The sequence below is a fragment of the Ailuropoda melanoleuca genome, chromosome 13 (assembly GCF_002007445.2).
Source record: "Ailuropoda melanoleuca isolate Jingjing chromosome 13, ASM200744v2, whole genome shotgun sequence".
NCBI classification, from domain to species: Eukaryota; Metazoa; Chordata; class Mammalia; order Carnivora; family Ursidae; genus Ailuropoda; species Ailuropoda melanoleuca.
Window position 1 is genome coordinate 69,617,737 of NC_048230.1, and position 17,342 is coordinate 69,635,078.

Here is a 17,342-nt window from a genome sequence, read left to right on the forward strand (position 1 = left end):
CATGGTGTAGCAGAAAAGCACTAGACTTGGGTTCTAGCCTTGACTCAGTCCCTAGGGAAACCACCTAATTGCTCTGAGCCCTAGATTTCTCCTCTGCAAAATGGGGTTAAAATCACAACCTGCCCTACCTATGTTATAAAGCTTCTCTGATTTTCTAAACAAGATTGTATATGTGAAAGTGCTTTGGAAGCCAAAATTCCTATACAAATGTGAAATATTTCCCTGCAGAATAACTTGCACTGTACTTAAACAGTGTAAAGAACAGTAAAAAAAAAAATTTATTTCCAATAACGGGATTTTGTCCATTGATAAGTTACGAGCCCTGAATACTATGGAGTCCTGGCCCTATGGGACACCAAAAATATCCAAACCCACTGTGATGCAGTCCACCTTGGGATCCCCCAAGGCTTCTGGATTGGACCAGTGACTCATGTAATCTGAATGTCAGCTTTCTCATCTCTAATGGAGGTGTGGGGTATAATACCACTTAATGCTAGGGCTGTTGAAAAAAAAAAAAAAAGATCCATTTATAAAGTGTATGGCATTTCCCAAAGAGAGGGGGAATGTTTTCATTTTCTGAGGATTTTTCTCCTGAAATAAAATATATATATATATATATATATATATATATATAATATTTTATTTCAGGAGAAAAATCCTCAGAAAATGAAAACATTCCCCCTCTCTTTGGGAAATGCCATACACTTTATAANTGACCTTTACACCTCCAAAATTACCTCTAAAATCTAAACATGAGAAGGGCTGTCTGCAGCCACCAGTCCTACTGCTGTCTGCTAAAAGCAACAAGCTGAATGCCAGGCTGATACTAGCTCCCTCCTTGGACATGGCCACAGAAGGCTATCAGAGCCCATTACAACTCAACACCCAAATCTTCTAACTCCAGACTTGCTAAGCAATCTGCAACCATTCACTGACCTTGCACAAGATTCTAAAGGGAAAAAGTGCTCTGGAGAGGTGAAAGCAACTGATCCACTTGATGGAGAATTAAGAAACTAGTAATTATTTTAGTTTTAAATGTCACCCTTGTCAGTCAACGTTTCAAAGTCTAATGAACTCTGGGGACACGGAGCTGATAAAACTCCTCACCGTAATGGGGAGTCTTTCAGATGGCCTCACTGAGTACCAACTCCTCTTCAAACCTCTGCAGAGAACAGCAGTCAGGCTACACACATGTACAAGTATAATTTTTGCTTTTACAACTATCAGGTCTTTTAAAGATTACAAACAAAAAACTTATAGTTCTCGATTATGCAAACAGTGAATCATTCCTCAAGTTTATTCCTATTTCCTTTTATAGGAAGTAAGACAACTGTAAAGCAAATTTGTAATAATTATCAGAATAAGCTGTACTTTAAATTAAGTATTCTAAAACTAATTCTTTTATGACTAAACTAAGTTAAACATGTATCCATTCTTATGTCCCCACAAGGGATCCCGATCCAAAGTGCTTTTCAAAAGCATTGCATATATTTCCATGTTCCTGGGTTTTCTTTCACAAAAACTTTTTCTATTAATTCAAAGTTTCAAGCGCGTTTACATTTTGAGTCCCTTCCTAACAATCTATTATTCTCCAAAATAACTATTTAATAAAATATAGATTCAATCAACACATACACACAGAGACTGTTTCAGTTCCCTCCACTGCATATCTTGTACTCTGAATATGCTTCCAGAACAGATCACACTGTACCCTGATTATATCTGATTACTTGTTTGTCACTCTAGCCAGATTATAAGCATTCAGAGGCAATGACCTGTCTTCATCTGCATTTACCCAATAAACTGGGACATTATCTGGCACACAGCTCAAGTTAATATATACTTATCAAATGGGTTTGTAAATGAAGCAAAAGTTTCTAGCTACTTTCATCTTTTAAAGTGTAACCAAACAATATTAGTTTCATGTGTACACCATAGTGATTTAACATTTGTATACATTGTGACATTTACATACATTGGAGACTGATCACCGTAATAAGGCTAGCTTCTATCTGTCATAAGTTAATGCAGTATTACTGACTGTATTCCCTACACTGTACATTATATCCCCATGACTTATTTTACAATGAAAGTTTGTACCTCTTGCTCCCCTAACCCATTCCACTGCCCCTTCCTCTGGCAATCACCATTCTGTTCTCTATGAGTCTCGGTTTTTGGGGAGGGGGGTTTGCACTCCACTTATAAGTAAAATCATGAAGTATGTCTTTCTCTGTTTGACTTATTTCACTTAGCACAATACCCTCAATGCTCATCCATGTTGTTATGAATGGCAAGATTTCATTCTTTTTTATGGCTGAGTAGTATTCTGCACGTACACGAGCGCGCGCGCGCGCACACACACACAAATACACACCCCACATTGTCTTTAATCCATTCATCTATCGATGGATACTTCAGTTGTTTCCACATCTTGGCTATTGTAAATAATACTGCATTAACATGGGGGTGCATATATCTTTCCAAATTAGTGTTTTTGTTTTCATCAGATAGATACCCAGAAGTGGTATTGCGGGATGTGGCAGTTCTTTTTTTTTTTTTTTTTAAGATTTTATTTATTTATTTGACAGAGAGCCAGCCAGCGAGAGAGGGAACACAAGTAGGGGGCGTGGGAGACGAAGAAGCAGGCTCCCCGTGGAGGAGCCTGATGTGGGGCTTGATCCCATAATGCCGGGATCACGCCCTGAACCGAAGGCAGACGTTTTAACTACTGAGCCACCCAAGCGCCCCTGGATGTGGCAGTGCTATATTTAATTTTTTTTTTAAGATTTTATTTATTTATGTGACAGACAGACAGCCAGAGAAAGAGGGAACAAAGCAGGGGAGTGGGAGAGGAAGAAGCAGGCTCCCAGTGGAGGAGCCCGATGTGGGACTCGATCCCGGAACGCCGGGATCACGCCCTGAGCCGAAGGCAGACACTTAACGACTGCGCCACCCAGGCGCCCCTCTGTATTTAATTTTTTAAAAGATTTTAGTTACTTATTTTACAGAGAGAGAGAGAGAGAACAAGCAGGGGGAGTGGCAGGCAGAGGGAGAAGGAGGAGTAGGTTCCCCGCTGAGCAGGGAGCCCAATGTGGGGCTCGACCCCAGGACCCGCGGATTATGACCTGAGCCAATGGCAGATGCTTGACCAACTGAACCACCCAGACGCCCCCTCTATATTTAATTTTTTGAGGAATTTCCACAGTTTTCCAAAAGTGTTTTTACCAATTCACATTCCCACCAATAGTGCGTGAGGGCTCCCTTTTCTTCACATCCTTACCAACAATTGTTATTTCTTGCCTTTTTGATAACAGCCATTATGACAGGTGTGAGGTAATATCACACTGTGGTTTTGACTGGCGTTTCCCTTATTATCAATGATGCTAAGCATCTTTTCATGTACCTGTTGCTGCCTAGAAATCTTCTTTGGAAAAAATGTCTATTCAGATCCTCTGCCCATCTTTTAATCAGACAGGTTTTTTAATTGTTAATGAGTTGTATGCGTTCTTTACATATTTTGAATATTAGCTCCTTAACAGATACATGATTTGCAAATATCTTCTCCCATTCAGTAGGTTGCTTTTTCGTTTTGTTGATGGCCTCCTTCACTGTAAAGAAGTGTTTTAGTTTGATGTAGTCTCATTTGTTTATTTTTGCTTTTGTCGTCTTTGCCTTTGGAGTCAGATCCAAAAAAACATCACTAAGACTGATCTCAAGGAGCTTACCACCTATGTTCTCTTCCAGGAGTTGTATGGTTTCAACTCTCACATTCAAGTCCTTAATTCCTTGAGTTAATTTTTTATATGGTGTAAATAATGGTGCAATTTCTTTCTTCTGCATGTAGTTGTCCAGTTTTCCCAACATTATTTATTGAAGACACTGTCCCTTCTCCACTGTATATTCTTGCCTCTTTTGTCATAAATTAATTGACCATATATGTGTGGGTTTTTTCTGGGCTCTCTGTTCTACTTCACTGATCTATGTGTCTGTTTTTATGCCAATACCACACTGTTTTCATCACGATAGCTTTGTAGCCTAGTTTGAAATCAGGAAGCGTGATGCCTCTGGCTTTGTTCCTTCTCAAGATTGCTCTGGTTATTCAAGTCTTCTGTGTTCCAAATAATTCTATATTTGTTTTAGTTCTGTGAAAAATCCCATTTCACAGAATGTGTAGATTGTTTTGGGTGTATGGACATTTACAAAATATTAATTCTTTCAATCCATGTGCAGGAGTACCTTCCTATTTATTTGTTATCTTCTTCAACATCTTTCATCAATGTCTTCTAGTTTTCAGTGTACAGGTCTTTCACGTTCTTAGTTAAATTTATTCCTAGGTATTTTCTTCTTTTTAAGATTTATTTACTTATTTTAAAGGGAGGGGGAGCACAAGCAGGAGAGGGCAGAGGGAGAGGGAGAAAATCTCAAGCAGACTCCTCAATGAGCACTGAGTGCAGAACTTGATCTCAGGACCCCTAGATCATGACCTGAGATGAAACCAAGAGTCAGACACAACCAACTGAGCCACCCAGGTGCCCCTGGCTCTTTTCAGTTTATTGCACAAAGGAGTTACATTAGTCCACGTTAAAAGCAGACCCCAAATAGTTACTTTTTATACAAGCTATAAGGTTTTTAAACGTGTGATAAGGGACTGAAAAGAAATTCTACTCATTGCATGGAAATCCTCACTTAAGTTTCAGTGAGCCAAAAGCACTTAAAACTCATGAACCTTCAGCTGGTCATGTTTAGCCAGTACAATCTCTACAAGGAAGGAACTGGTATATATTCTTGCACTAATCACCTTGTAGGTGAATTACTTTTTCATATTCTGAATGTTCAACTACAGTACCATTGCAGGCAAATCTCTTCTTAAACACCTTCACTAGTTTTTATTGTAACCATCAACAATCCCTTGGACAGGAGTAAGGGTCTTCCTGCCATTTCTCTGTTGAATTCTCTCTTTTTTAAAGATTTTATTTATTTGAGAGACAGAGAGCGTGCGCACGCAGGAGCAGTGGGGAGGGGCAGAGGGAGAGGGAAAAGCAGACTTTCCGCTGAGCAGGAGCCTGATGCAGGGCTCAATCCCAGGACCTGAGATCACGACCTGAGCTGAAGGCAGATGCTTAACCGACTGAGCCACTCAGGCGCCCCCTCTGTTGAATTCTTATATATATAATCCTCAGTGCCAGCAGGAAGCAGAACATCACTCTTACTTGCAGCAGCAAAGCAGTCACAAGAGTGGAGGTTCTGGAATAGTGGAAATTTGATATGATTCCTTTTCTTTGGTGGAAAAGTTCTGCAGGAGAAGGAGTGGGGAAAAGCCGGGGGGCAGGAGGGGGCAGGCCAGCTCAAGGGGGAGGCTGCTGAGTCCTCAGTGGTGGCTCAATGACTGGGGCTATTTTATTCTTTTTGATGCAACTGTAAGTGGGCCTGCTTTCTTGTTTTCTCTTTCTGATAGTTCCTTATTAACGAATAGAAATGCAACAGATTTTTGTATGCTAATTTTGTATCCCATAACTTTACTGAATTCATTTATTAGCTCTGAGAGTTTTTTGGGAGTCTTTAATGTTTTCTATGTATAGTATCATGTCATCTGCAAATAGTGATAGTTGTACCTCTTCCTTTCCAATTTGGATTACTTCTAGTTACCTTCTTTATTTAGTTATTTATTTTTGTTATTAACATATAATGTATTATTTCTTTCAGGGGTACATGTCTATGATTCATCAGTTTCTTACACAATACACACTGCTCACCACAACACATACCCTCCCCAATGTCCATCACCCAGCCACCCCATCCCCCCACTAGCTACCTTCTTTTAAAATGGACCGTCTGGGCATTAGAGCCTGCTTGGGATTCTCTCTCTCCTCTCCTTCTACCAGTACTCCAGCCCCCCCTCCTCTCTCTCTAAAAAAAAGAAGAAGAAGAAGATAAAAAGGACCATCTGAAGTGAAATGCAAATGTTTACCTATGCAGCACTACGACCAAAAAGGTTTGGGATCTCAACATCAAGGTCCCTAAACAGTACAATATCCAAATCCATTTCAAAAGCCTTAGTGTCCTTTCCTCAAATATACTAATCTATACTCAACACAGCTAGATGAAAGAGAGGTTCTTCTGCAGCTTCCAGTTGTAACTCTAGATCTGAGGTGGTGTGATATACCAAACACAAGTGTCTATGCCCAACCCCCACTCCACTCTACCCACCCCACTCCACTCTGTAGCTGCCTACTTCTTTAAGGACTAACACAAAAGATCACACTGTCATCTCAACTCTAAACTGCTCCTTTCTTCTATTCTCTACCATGCTCCATTTAGGGTGCTCCTATGGGTGGTACGTACAGCAAATTCTGCACTTTAATTATTCTTGTCCTAGGTTTACCCCCCTACCAAGAGTACGGGCCTTCTGAGAGCAGGATCATTTGACAGGCCCCACACTTGGGCAGGAAACACTGATTGGGTGAATGTCTGAACTTCTACTTTGGGACTTGTAGAGTCTTCAGCTCTGAGCAAACTCAACTGCCGTGATTGTTCAACGGGAGGAAACTTTCCTCAGCAGGTTGTGCCAAGTCCCAGGTCTACCACCCCGAGAAACGTGGTGCTTGATTCACTATCACCCCAAATCCAGAAAAATGTCATTTTATGGAATCAAACAGGGCAAGCTGATGATGGAATTCCCTGCACTGATCCTCTGCCATCATCTATACTTCATCATTCCATATAACTCCCCTTCCCCTAGCTGAGAAGCTCCCTGAACTTTCTACTTTATCTGTATCATCTGTACTTCATCATCCCATATAACTCCCCTTCTCCTAGCTGAGAAGCTCCTTGAACTTTTTTACTTTATCCATAAGTTCCTGAAAGGAACACTTAGGATGGTTGTAAGACTCTAATGAAAAAAATGTATGGGCTATGTAGTTGTGATAACTTTTTCTCTGAAAGAGCCTCAGATCTGTTTAACTATAGGATCCACCGGGCCAGGCTGTGTCTTTTTCACTGCCTGGAAATCCACATGGTATCTCAGATGGCTCTTAACACAGAACAGGCTCTCAGAGAACATCTGTCCCTCCTAATGCAAAAAACTGGTGGTTTAGAACACTACCAGTGCCATATAAACAGAATAGAAAACCACCACAAAGCCACTAAACCAACCAACCAGACTCACTGAACAATTATTTAGGGAAAAAAAAAAGACTTCAAAAAATTCATTTCCTAGCCACCCCCCAGCCCCCAGCTGGAGTTAATCCCTCTTCATCTGGGTTTCTTATGGCACTCTACACAAGCCTCACTGGGTAGAAATCTCTTCTTTACCAACTGGTCCCCCAACTAGGCAGTAGTGCTTACTAAGGATGGGAACTGCCCCTAACTTATTACCAGGGTTGCCAGTACCTAACAATCAGTGGGTCCTCATAACTGACAGCTTGACTGAATATGTGTCAATTACCCAGATGACTGACTTCTTTCATGAAGAAGGCCATTACCCCATCAGCAGGACAAGTGCTTCAAGTTTTTCAAAGGGGTGGGGCAGATTCTACTGAACCATCGCATTCTGTAACCTCACTGGGTCTGGAGGTAGCTGAAGGTACCTGGAAACAGACTGAGCAGGATAAGAGTTCAATCTCTGAGCAGCCAAAGAAGTGAGCAAACTGACCAAGGACACAGCATCCCTGAGTGTCTCCTTGTGAGGAATGAATATTGATTGGCATGGGCATATGAAAACGCCCACTATTCTCATTTAATCTCCACAATAACTACGGAGAGGTGTCTCTCAAACTTTCATGTTCATACAAACTGCCTAAGGATCTCATAAATATGCAGGTTCTGCTTCTGTGGGGCTGGTAGGGCCTGATAATCTGTATTTCTAACACTTTCCCAAATGTTTCCATAGAATGCACTCAGAGTAGCAAAGTTGTAAAGTAAATACTATGTACTGTTTTTGCAGCTGAAGCAGCTGATGCTCGGAGATACGAGGAGACTTGCTGCAGATCACAAAGCTAGCAAGTAGCAGAGGTGGAATATGAGTGCAGGTCTTTTGATCCTAAGCCCCATCATCTTTTCCAATACACCATACAACTAACCTTTTGACCTACACAGCAATGACCACAAAGTTGTATAGTTTTCCTGCATTCCTCAAATAAGCCCTCCAGCCAGCTTTGCCCTGTATGGAAGAGGGAGGAGGAAGAACTGGAAATAGGAGCTATGGGAGAATCAAGCCAGCCAGATGCTTTTGTTAAGAACTTAAATCATTCGGGGCACCTGGGTGGCACAGCGGTTAAGTGTCTGCCTTCGGCTCAGGGCGTGATCCCGGCATTATGGGATCAAGCCCCACATCAGGCTCCTCTGCTATGAGCCTGCTTCTTCCTCTCCCACTCCCCCTGCTTGTTCCCTCTCTCGCTGGCTGTCTCTATCTCTGTCAAATAAATAAATAAATAAAATCTTTAAAAAAAGAAAAAAAAAAAACTTAAATCATTCAATCCTCCAGCCAAGGCTCCTTAAGGGCCAAGCCTTACTAGTTACTAGATGCTCATTCCTTTATTAACGAAAGGCCACTGGAAAGCAAAATCTGCTTAAAAAAACAAAACAAAACAAAAAAACCACCAACAGTCTCAGTGATATGGGAATTATCAGGGCCGTTCGTACATAAGAATCAAATTAATTCCTAGACAAATGGTTAGCCCTGCATATTCTGGGCTATGCTGCTCAGACCTCGGCTGGAATATTCAGAGATTCAGCTTTGTCCACTCCACAACTTAAAGGCAACACTGATAAAAAGGAGCACATTCAGAGGAGGGTTACAAGGAAAGAAAAGAAATGCCTGGCAACAGTCAATGGAACAGAGATCTGTCCTGGAGAAGTGCAGGCTTGAAACATAAAGCACCATCTTCCCTGATGTGTCTTGTTGGAGGAAGAGTAGACCTGTTCTCTCTGGCCCCAAAAGACAGCATTGGCAGTCAGGTTTTCTGATGGAAGAAACACTGTTCAAAATCCTCTACTGTCAGAGCCAGGATCTGCCCCCAAGCCTTCTAACTCCAGATTACATACTCTTTCCACTGGCCCAAACTGCTTCCCTAGAGCTACCACCTCAACCTGCTGGAAGTAGGCACAAGAAGAAAGATCTCCATTTCCAAAGAAAAAAGGTGATTTTATAGTCAGAGCTATCCAAAGACAGACGATGCCGTAATATGGGAGGATAGAACACCTAATACAAATCCTGTCAGCAAAGAGGTTCAATCAGAGGTTAATCGCTTGGCAGGAATACTGCAAAGGGAATTTGGGCATTGGATGGGGGCTGGGTGAAATGAAGCTGCCAACCCTCAGAGATGAATTAATCTATTCCTGCTGTATTTTCCTCTAATACTTCATTTGTACATTTACCATGGTTTGCCTTCTATCAGTTACTTGTACATGTATGAGTCTTCCTCACTGAATTGTGAGCCCTTGTAGGAAGAAAGTACTGTCTCATCCACCTTTATATCCCTTATTGTGCCTAAGACTATACCTGAAAAACCAAGGACATGTTTACATCTCTCCTATGTTCCAGGCACTCTGCTAGGCACTTTATATACATCAACTTATTCCACATCCTCACAAGAACCCTAAGAAGTATTATTTTTCCCTTTTTATAGATGGGCACATTGAGACTCAAAGAGGATATGTAACTGCCAAGGTACTGCTGGTGAGTGGTGAAGTCAGCATTCAAACTGAGAAATCTTTTGCCTAAACCATCACGCTGCTTTCCTCCTAGAATGAACTCAAAAAACATCTGCTGGCTGGAGCCAAACACCTTAAAAACAGGCCAGTATTATATCCAACTAGGTCTGTTCTTATTTCCTGTTGCTAAGTTCAAATTTTCCTTCTAAATATAACCATCTATCCTCAAAATGACCAATCTAAAGTTGTTGTTGTTTTTGAATATCCTCTCTCTCACTCTTTTAAAGACAACGGCAAAGCACAAAACAATTCTGGGCAAGAGAACCAAGTTTTCGTAAACCCTTCCTACCCAAAGGAATTCCTCAAGACCCCAAGAGCTTCCTTTCTCCCAGCCGGCCCTGGCTCCACCTCAGGGCTCTGGACCACTGAAAACAAATCAGGTCCTGGCTTTCTGCCTCAGGGATATAGGGCTCTCACACATCTTCACAGGCTGTTTTCCAAGATCTTGCTCTTTGCACACAAACCCAATCAGGGACAACACGAAATTTCCCTGAGCAAAATAGTCCAGGCTCAGAGGTCCTCACATTTAGCTCAACTTCCGAACAAAATCTATCTTGAATTTCAAACCACATTATAAACCAACTGGCAGGCACTTAAAAATATTTAATCTCCCTGCCAAATGGGGCAAAAAAGATTCTGTCATCTGAATCAAAGGCACCAGCATGTTTGGACAGCCAACACATGAGGCCTCTCTGACACTCCATCTGTCTTAAGAAGTAAACCAAACCAATCTGGCCAACCATTTCTTCAAACAAGGAAATTAAGCATCACCAAGGGAAATTCCCACTGCTCACTTACCTGGGTGGGTTTTGGGTTTTCCATCCCAGGGCCTCTGGAAGAGGAGATCCTGCTGACACATGCACCATTAAAATGTTGTACTTTTCTTTTTTTCTTTTCTTTTAAGATTTTATTTATTTATTTGAGAGAGCGAGCATGAGCAGAGGGAGGGGCAGACTCCCCGCTGAGCAGGGAGCCTGATGCAGTGAGGGTTCCATCCCAGGATCCCGGGATCAGGACCTGAGCCCAAAGGCAAACGCTTAACCAACTGAACCACCCAGGTGCCCCAAGATGCTGTACTCTTCACCTGATACCTTGAGTCTAGAGAACCAAAAGGCCACACTCACTATAAATGTAACTTATTAAGATGTCTTCCCCCATGCTAACATTTCAAAGCAATTTTATTAAACATGAGAGCGCCACCCTGGCTCCAGCAACGAACAGGACTTAACGAAGATGTATTTCCTGTGAGCGCATAGCCTCTCTGCATCCATCAGACACTTTCCGCTGAACCTAAATTAACCTGTAAATGAACTGATTTGCATCCATAACCAATAGAAGTGTATCGGTATAGGATGTTTGAGATGAGGTGTCTCATACCCATTTTCTAATCTCATACAGTTCTCTTGTTAAACTAAAACATGACCCTTTCTACAAATTGTTTTCATCTTTATTAAAACAGGAAAAAAGAGAAATCTGAACCACTTAGGGTAGATATTTCATAACTCATTACAACACCTCAAGAAGAAAAAAATCTTTGATATTTGACCATTTGTCTTAGGGAGAAAACTAACAGGGCACTGTAGAAAGGTACCAAAAAAAGACCTAAGTTTGAGTGATTTTTGTCAATTCACCTAGACTGGTTTCCATCCAGTTCTCAGTGAAAGAAATTTTCCATTTTGACAATCAAACCAAAGAATTCTGAGCAGCAATAATTTTATCAGAAAAGGAAAGAACAATATACTTTCATATCCACAATGTGTCACACTCTTTCATATATTCTCTTAACTAATCCTCACCACAGTAATGTGAGATAAATATTACTTCTACTTTATAGAAAAGGAAAGTGATGATATTTAAGTCCCCTGAATGGGAGGCACCATGTTTGGTTTCTCTATATTTCCAGCACTGAGCATGGGGCCTGGGACACAGTTCAAGAGCCTGCTACATGCTTAAGAATAAATACATGACTAAAGGAAAGGAAAAGGAATTTGGAAAAAATATGCAATTCAAATTTTGCTCCAGGACCCTAACTAAAACGACTTGCTGGAACACAATTGCACACAGCAAATAATCTACTTTGAGCTTCAGAGATTGGTTTTAAAGGACAATTTAGATGTATACACCACAAGGGCATGGCGTGGCAGGGCAAGAGGGCAGGGCGTGGTCCTATCTCACTTCTCCCCCCACCCATTCAGCACCACACCTTGCACAAGTGGGTGTTTAATGAGCTGGGTGATGACAAAGGTAATGATGATGTCTTCAGCCGTCAAGGGAGTACACAGAACACAAGATGCCCACAGCCACCAGAAGAACTGGTCTGAGTCAAGTTACATCCTCTCTTGAGCCTCATTTTTTTCTCTGTACAATGGGAATAACAAAATATAGCCAAAAGACGGTTCCCATTCATTTAATAAATACTTACTGAACCTTAACCATACGTCAGGCACTATGTTAGAGGACACAGTGAAGAACATAACCATCACAGCCTGCCTGGAGGAGTTCACAGTTTCAGGGGATGCTGTGAGATTCATAAAAAAGTTTTACAAACCTCAAAGGACTACACAGTTATGAAGCACTGCTCCACCTCTATGTTTCTTAACTTGGTTAATGACATCACCATCCACCCAGTTGTCCAACTTGGGAACTGTTCTCAACTCCTCCCTCTTTCATCCTACCCACAATTCCCATAAATCACCAAGCTTCTTTTGATTCTCCTTCAGAAAAGTCTGACATGTATTACTTCTCATCTAGTTTTCCATGCTTCTACTCTAGGCCCTTTGTTTCCACCTGAATAATTGCAAGTCTCCTTATAATAATGATAATGGCAAGCATTTTTTGATCACTTACCATATGGCAGGCCCTATGCTAAGAGCTCTGCATACATAACACAATTTAACCCAATCAGGTAGATACTAGTACCCCTATTCGTGGAAAAGGAATATGAGGTGCAGTAACCAGCCCAAGACACCAGCTAGTAAGTGATAAATCTATGGCTCAAGTCATGTCTATGAGATTCTATCCTTAAGTCTTAATGGATTCCTGCCTCCAGCCCCTTTCAGATTGGTCTACACTCCTTATTTTTATGCTGTTTCTGCTGTGCTCTTTGGAAATCCAAGTTAGTCCGTCTCTTCTGCTTTAAGACAACCAGTGGCTCCTCAGCATCTCCAGGTTGAGGCCTGAGGCTACAGGACACTGCAGTATTATTTCTCTGCTGTCTCACCCCACAAAAACTCTCACCGCTCCCGAAACTCTCTGCTGACCCATCTCATACCTCCCTCCTCTGAAAAGCCTCCCTGACTCTTTCCCTTCCAGACAGGAACCTCCTCAGACATGTACACACATTTCAGCACTGACTGGTATGTTCCCTTCCCCCCTTCCTCCTCCTACTCCTTTTCCTTCTTCTCTCTCTCTCTCTCTTTCACACACATACACACAAAAACTACAACAAAAACACACCCACTACCAATCCCGAGTTCCTGGAAGGCAAGCACAGTGTATTTTCATCCGATTCTACAGATCCCGCCACAGTAGCAAGTCAATAAGTGACTAAATGAATGGTATGTGGTTGTGTTAATACCTCACAGCTCTATCCCAATAAGCAGATAAGACCTAAAGATGCTAAAAAGGACAAGCTTATAGTAGCTCCTGTCCTCTCAGGCAACTCAAGAAGATGGACTGCTTTCAGCAAAATCATTACAACTAAGATTGTTCCTCCACAGTCTGCTGGTACCCTCTCTCCAAGCCTCCTGAAAGCAAATCCACTCACCTCTAAAACTGCAAAAACTAAACCAGCTCCAGACCAAATGACCTCAAAAGAATTGCCCTCTCAGATGGGAGATGAGGTAAAGTGATACCTCCCTCCCCCACCACCCTGCAATGGGCAAAGCATTCCAAAATGCAGACTGGTAAAAACAATGACTCTAATGAACAACAGAGGATCCTGACAGAGGGAGAGTCATCAGAGAAAAAAAGCTAGAGGCAGCAAAATCTAACCCCTCTATCTCCAGCGCTATCTATAACTGGAGTCCAGGCCACAAATGGATGACACCAACTACCTCACGTCTCCTTGCTCCCACTCTCATCCCACACCTGTCTACCTTCCAAAGAGGAGCCAGATGGTGTTTTTAAAACTCTATCAATGATAAGGACACACTCCTGGATAACACCCTCTAACATCTTTCTACCCACCTGAAATAAAATCCAAACTCTACCAGAAGTCCAAGGTCCACTCCCTACCCTCCTATTTCATACCATTTTCCCCTTCAATTGCTACATTCCAGATACAGAGGTCTTCTGCTTCTTAAAACAGGCCAACCTCCTGGCCTTTTCCTATACTGTTTTCCCTTGCACGGAAGGCTCCTCCTCTAGCTTTTTACAGAGCTGGTTCCTTCTCAAGGAAAAGAGGCCTTTTTTAAAAGAGGCCTTTCCTAACCACTCTATCTAAAGTGTCACCCCTTTGCCCACTCCATCACTCCCCACCAGATCATCTTCTTTTTTTAAGCACCCACCATCACTAGACAATATTTTCTCCATTTATTTTCCTGTTTCTATCTTCTCTCTCATAAAGGTGGAAGCTATACTTTGTTCACCCTGTCAATATGCAGCAAGCACTAAAAAAAAAAAAAAAAAAAAAAAAAAATCCCAGAGTATTTGTTGACTATCAGCAAAGAAGCATCCTCAGGATGGGCTATTTTGTTCTTCTGTTAGAATGAAGAAAACATCTACTTAGCCTCTACTTGGTGCTGGGCACTGTAAATGCATGATCTTCCTTTTAAAGAGGTAAAATAACCATCTCAAGGTCACGTGGCTAAAGACTAGCAGACTTCTAAATTAAACACTTGTTTGTGCAGCTCCTCAACCCCTCTCACCTTTGCCTCCCTCTGTGGGGGGAGGCCCTGTCACTCTACGGTTCACTCTCAAATTGCCATAACACCAAAAAGATCAAATATTTCTAAACTGCTTTACAGTTATTAAAGCATTGTCACATTCACCTTAAGAAGAATACAAAGCACTTGCCCAGAAAGCCATACAGCAACAGGAAGTATATTAAGCACGCCTCAAGGTTCACTATCCCCACCCTGACCCCCAGGAGTGGGGACTGGGAAGGAGTCACTGCCAATGGAGGAATGCAATCCCTATTTCTGGTACAGAGGGATGGGGAAGCCGTGAGTCACCCATGAAGGCTTATGCTACCAGAAACTCTGATAAGACCTGGCTATGAGGCAACATACAGTGAATCACGGATCTGGAAGGCACTCGCTGATGGACGGGGAAAAGGAGGCCTCAGAGGGAAAGCAACTTGTTCAAGTTCGCTCAGCAAGTAAACAGAGACGGAACGAGGGGTCTCCTCTCCCCGAGTCCCCTTTCCTCTCCATTAAGGAGGCTTCTCAAGGAGCATTCTGAGTCACGGGGATGGGGAGAGGACAGAGGCAGCTCACGGACTCCACAGTCAGGGAGAAGGGGTCAGAGGAAGGCAGGGGTAGGACAAGGAAGGACACGAGAGTTAGGATGGGGGGCAGAAATGAGCCAATAAGAAAAAGACGGCAGTTTCCCGAAGGTGGGTGAGCACGGGCAGGCCTGAGAGAGGAGAAGGCGGAAGAGAACGGACTACAGGGCGGACCGAGGGAAGTGCAGTGAAACCAGGGTCTGAAGGGGCCTGGCGGAGAGGGGAGAGCCTGAGGGGGAAAAGGCAGGAATGAGAGTCTGATGGTGGAGGAGTCCAAGGCCCCAAGAGACACTCAAGGGAGCCAGACGGAGAGGTGTCCGGAAAGGCCTAGAGGGGAGTCTGACCCGGGAGAGTTCTAGGGTCGGGGCAGACCCTGGGGCGTGTCTGATGAAGGTGGAGTCCGGGCCCGGGGAGCCCGAGGGGAGCCTGAGGAGAGTCTGAGGGGACGGGCCGACTCACCGCGCTTGTTTTTGGTGCCGTGCTTCTTGGCGGCGGTCAGCTCCTGCTCGATCTTAGTCTCTAGGAATTCCTGCTTCTTACTTAGCATCTCCTCCGTGTCCCGAAGCCGCTGGATGGCATCCTGAGGGGTCGGGCCGCCCTTGCCGGCCTTACCCCCTCCTGCCCCGAACAGTTTCCCGAACACCGACATGGTGGCTGTTCGCCGCGCCGGCCTGCGCCGCCCGCTCCGGCTCGGCTTGGCTCCAGCGCCCGCTCCCGACCCCGCCGCTCCCTGCTGCCACAGGCCTCTCCGCCGCCTCCGCCCCGCAGCTGGGCCCGGCCGCGCCACCTCCCACAGGCCCCCACGCCCGGCCCGGCCGGCGTCAGAGAGATACAGAGCTAACTACAACTCCCGGTGGGCAACGCGCCGGCCGTGCCTCAAATCTAATGGAAGGAGGCGCACTGCACGCCGGGAGACTATAGTCTTCCGGCTTGAGGCGCTCGTGGGCGCCTCTTTTTGGTCTAGCTGGAGTCAAAGGGCGAGGTGGTATGCTGGGAAATGTAGGCTCCTTGGAACCCGTTCCGTAGGGGTAGAAGACAGGCGGAGAAAGAACAGTATTTTTTAAAACATTAATTAGCGTTATGCACATTCTTTGATCCAGGTACCGTACAAAGTGCTTTACACGCATTATCCCATTTAATTCTCACAAGCCTATGAACCTATAAACCTATAATACTGTTCCTATTTTGTAGGTGAGTGACCAAGACACAGATAAACTGAGTGACTGACTAATTGACTAGCCCCGTCTTTGCATATTTTGTACCCTCTACCTAGAATGTCTTTCTACCTTTATTCGCCTAACAGATTCTTCGAAACCTAGTAGAAGCTAACAGCCTTGGCGCTGAAGTTAGACTGCAAGGATTCAAAACGCACCTTGATGATTTACTTGGCCAAGTTGCTTCCCCTACTCTGTGTGCCTCCCCGGAGATGATAATAACAAGACCACCTCCGGGCTTATGTGAGACAGGTAATGTACTTACTGAGGATGGCCTAGCACTGTAGGTGCTCAAAAATTTATTCCTTATTCTTGGTCCTCATTATACACAATAATAATTAAACTAGGAGGAGACCCAAAACTTCCAAAGTAGTAGAAGCATTAAAGAGTGTTTTGCCCCTGCATTTTACAGACCGTTGTAGTTGTGTGGCCACATTTTATTGTTTTCCCTTGTCCTTTGCTGTCAAGAATCACTTCTCCCTCCATTAACAGTGAGGCAGCCTCTAGTAACCAATACTTGGCCCAAGCCCACCATTCTGATTTGCTGCTTCCAATATTTTATTTGGAAGCCTTGTTACTTGTCACTTAGATTTGTATGAAAGCAAAAAGTAAACCAGTTCTGAGTGACGGTCTGAAGTGCTCTCCGATGAAGAAAAACATAGCTTCTCGAAATTATTTTTTATTCCTTCCTGGACCTTCCAAATATGTGAAGTTGCTTGGGAACAGTTTCAAATAAATAAGCACTTCATTGACTTTTTAAAATTGTATCACATACAAGTCTTATCTCCTTCTCAGACTATGATCTATAGGTATATTAAAACATGCCTTAGATGTTGTTGTTCTTATTGTAATCAATGACAATCCCAGCCTGCATATACAGGGAACCATTCCCAGAGGATGGGAGAGTTTATTTCACCCAGATTTCCAGGTTGGAAGAAATTTTTCAAATGTGAGAGACATGCAGAACTGTC

General features: G+C 43.2%; 1 protein-coding gene across 1 annotated transcript in view; it reads right to left on the reverse strand.

Moving 5' to 3' along the window:
* Nucleotides 1-15,970, reverse strand: part of CHMP4B (charged multivesicular body protein 4B) — a 50,527-nt gene extending 34,557 nt beyond the window's left edge. Inside the window, exon 1 of the mRNA XM_011221282.3 lies at nucleotides 15,617-15,970. Within this exon, the coding sequence (XP_011219584.2) occupies nucleotides 15,617-15,806 (190 nt within the window). The 5' untranslated portion in view covers nucleotides 15,807-15,970. The remainder of the gene's footprint in view (nucleotides 1-15,616) is intronic.
* Nucleotides 15,971-17,342: the final 1,372 nt, after the last annotated feature.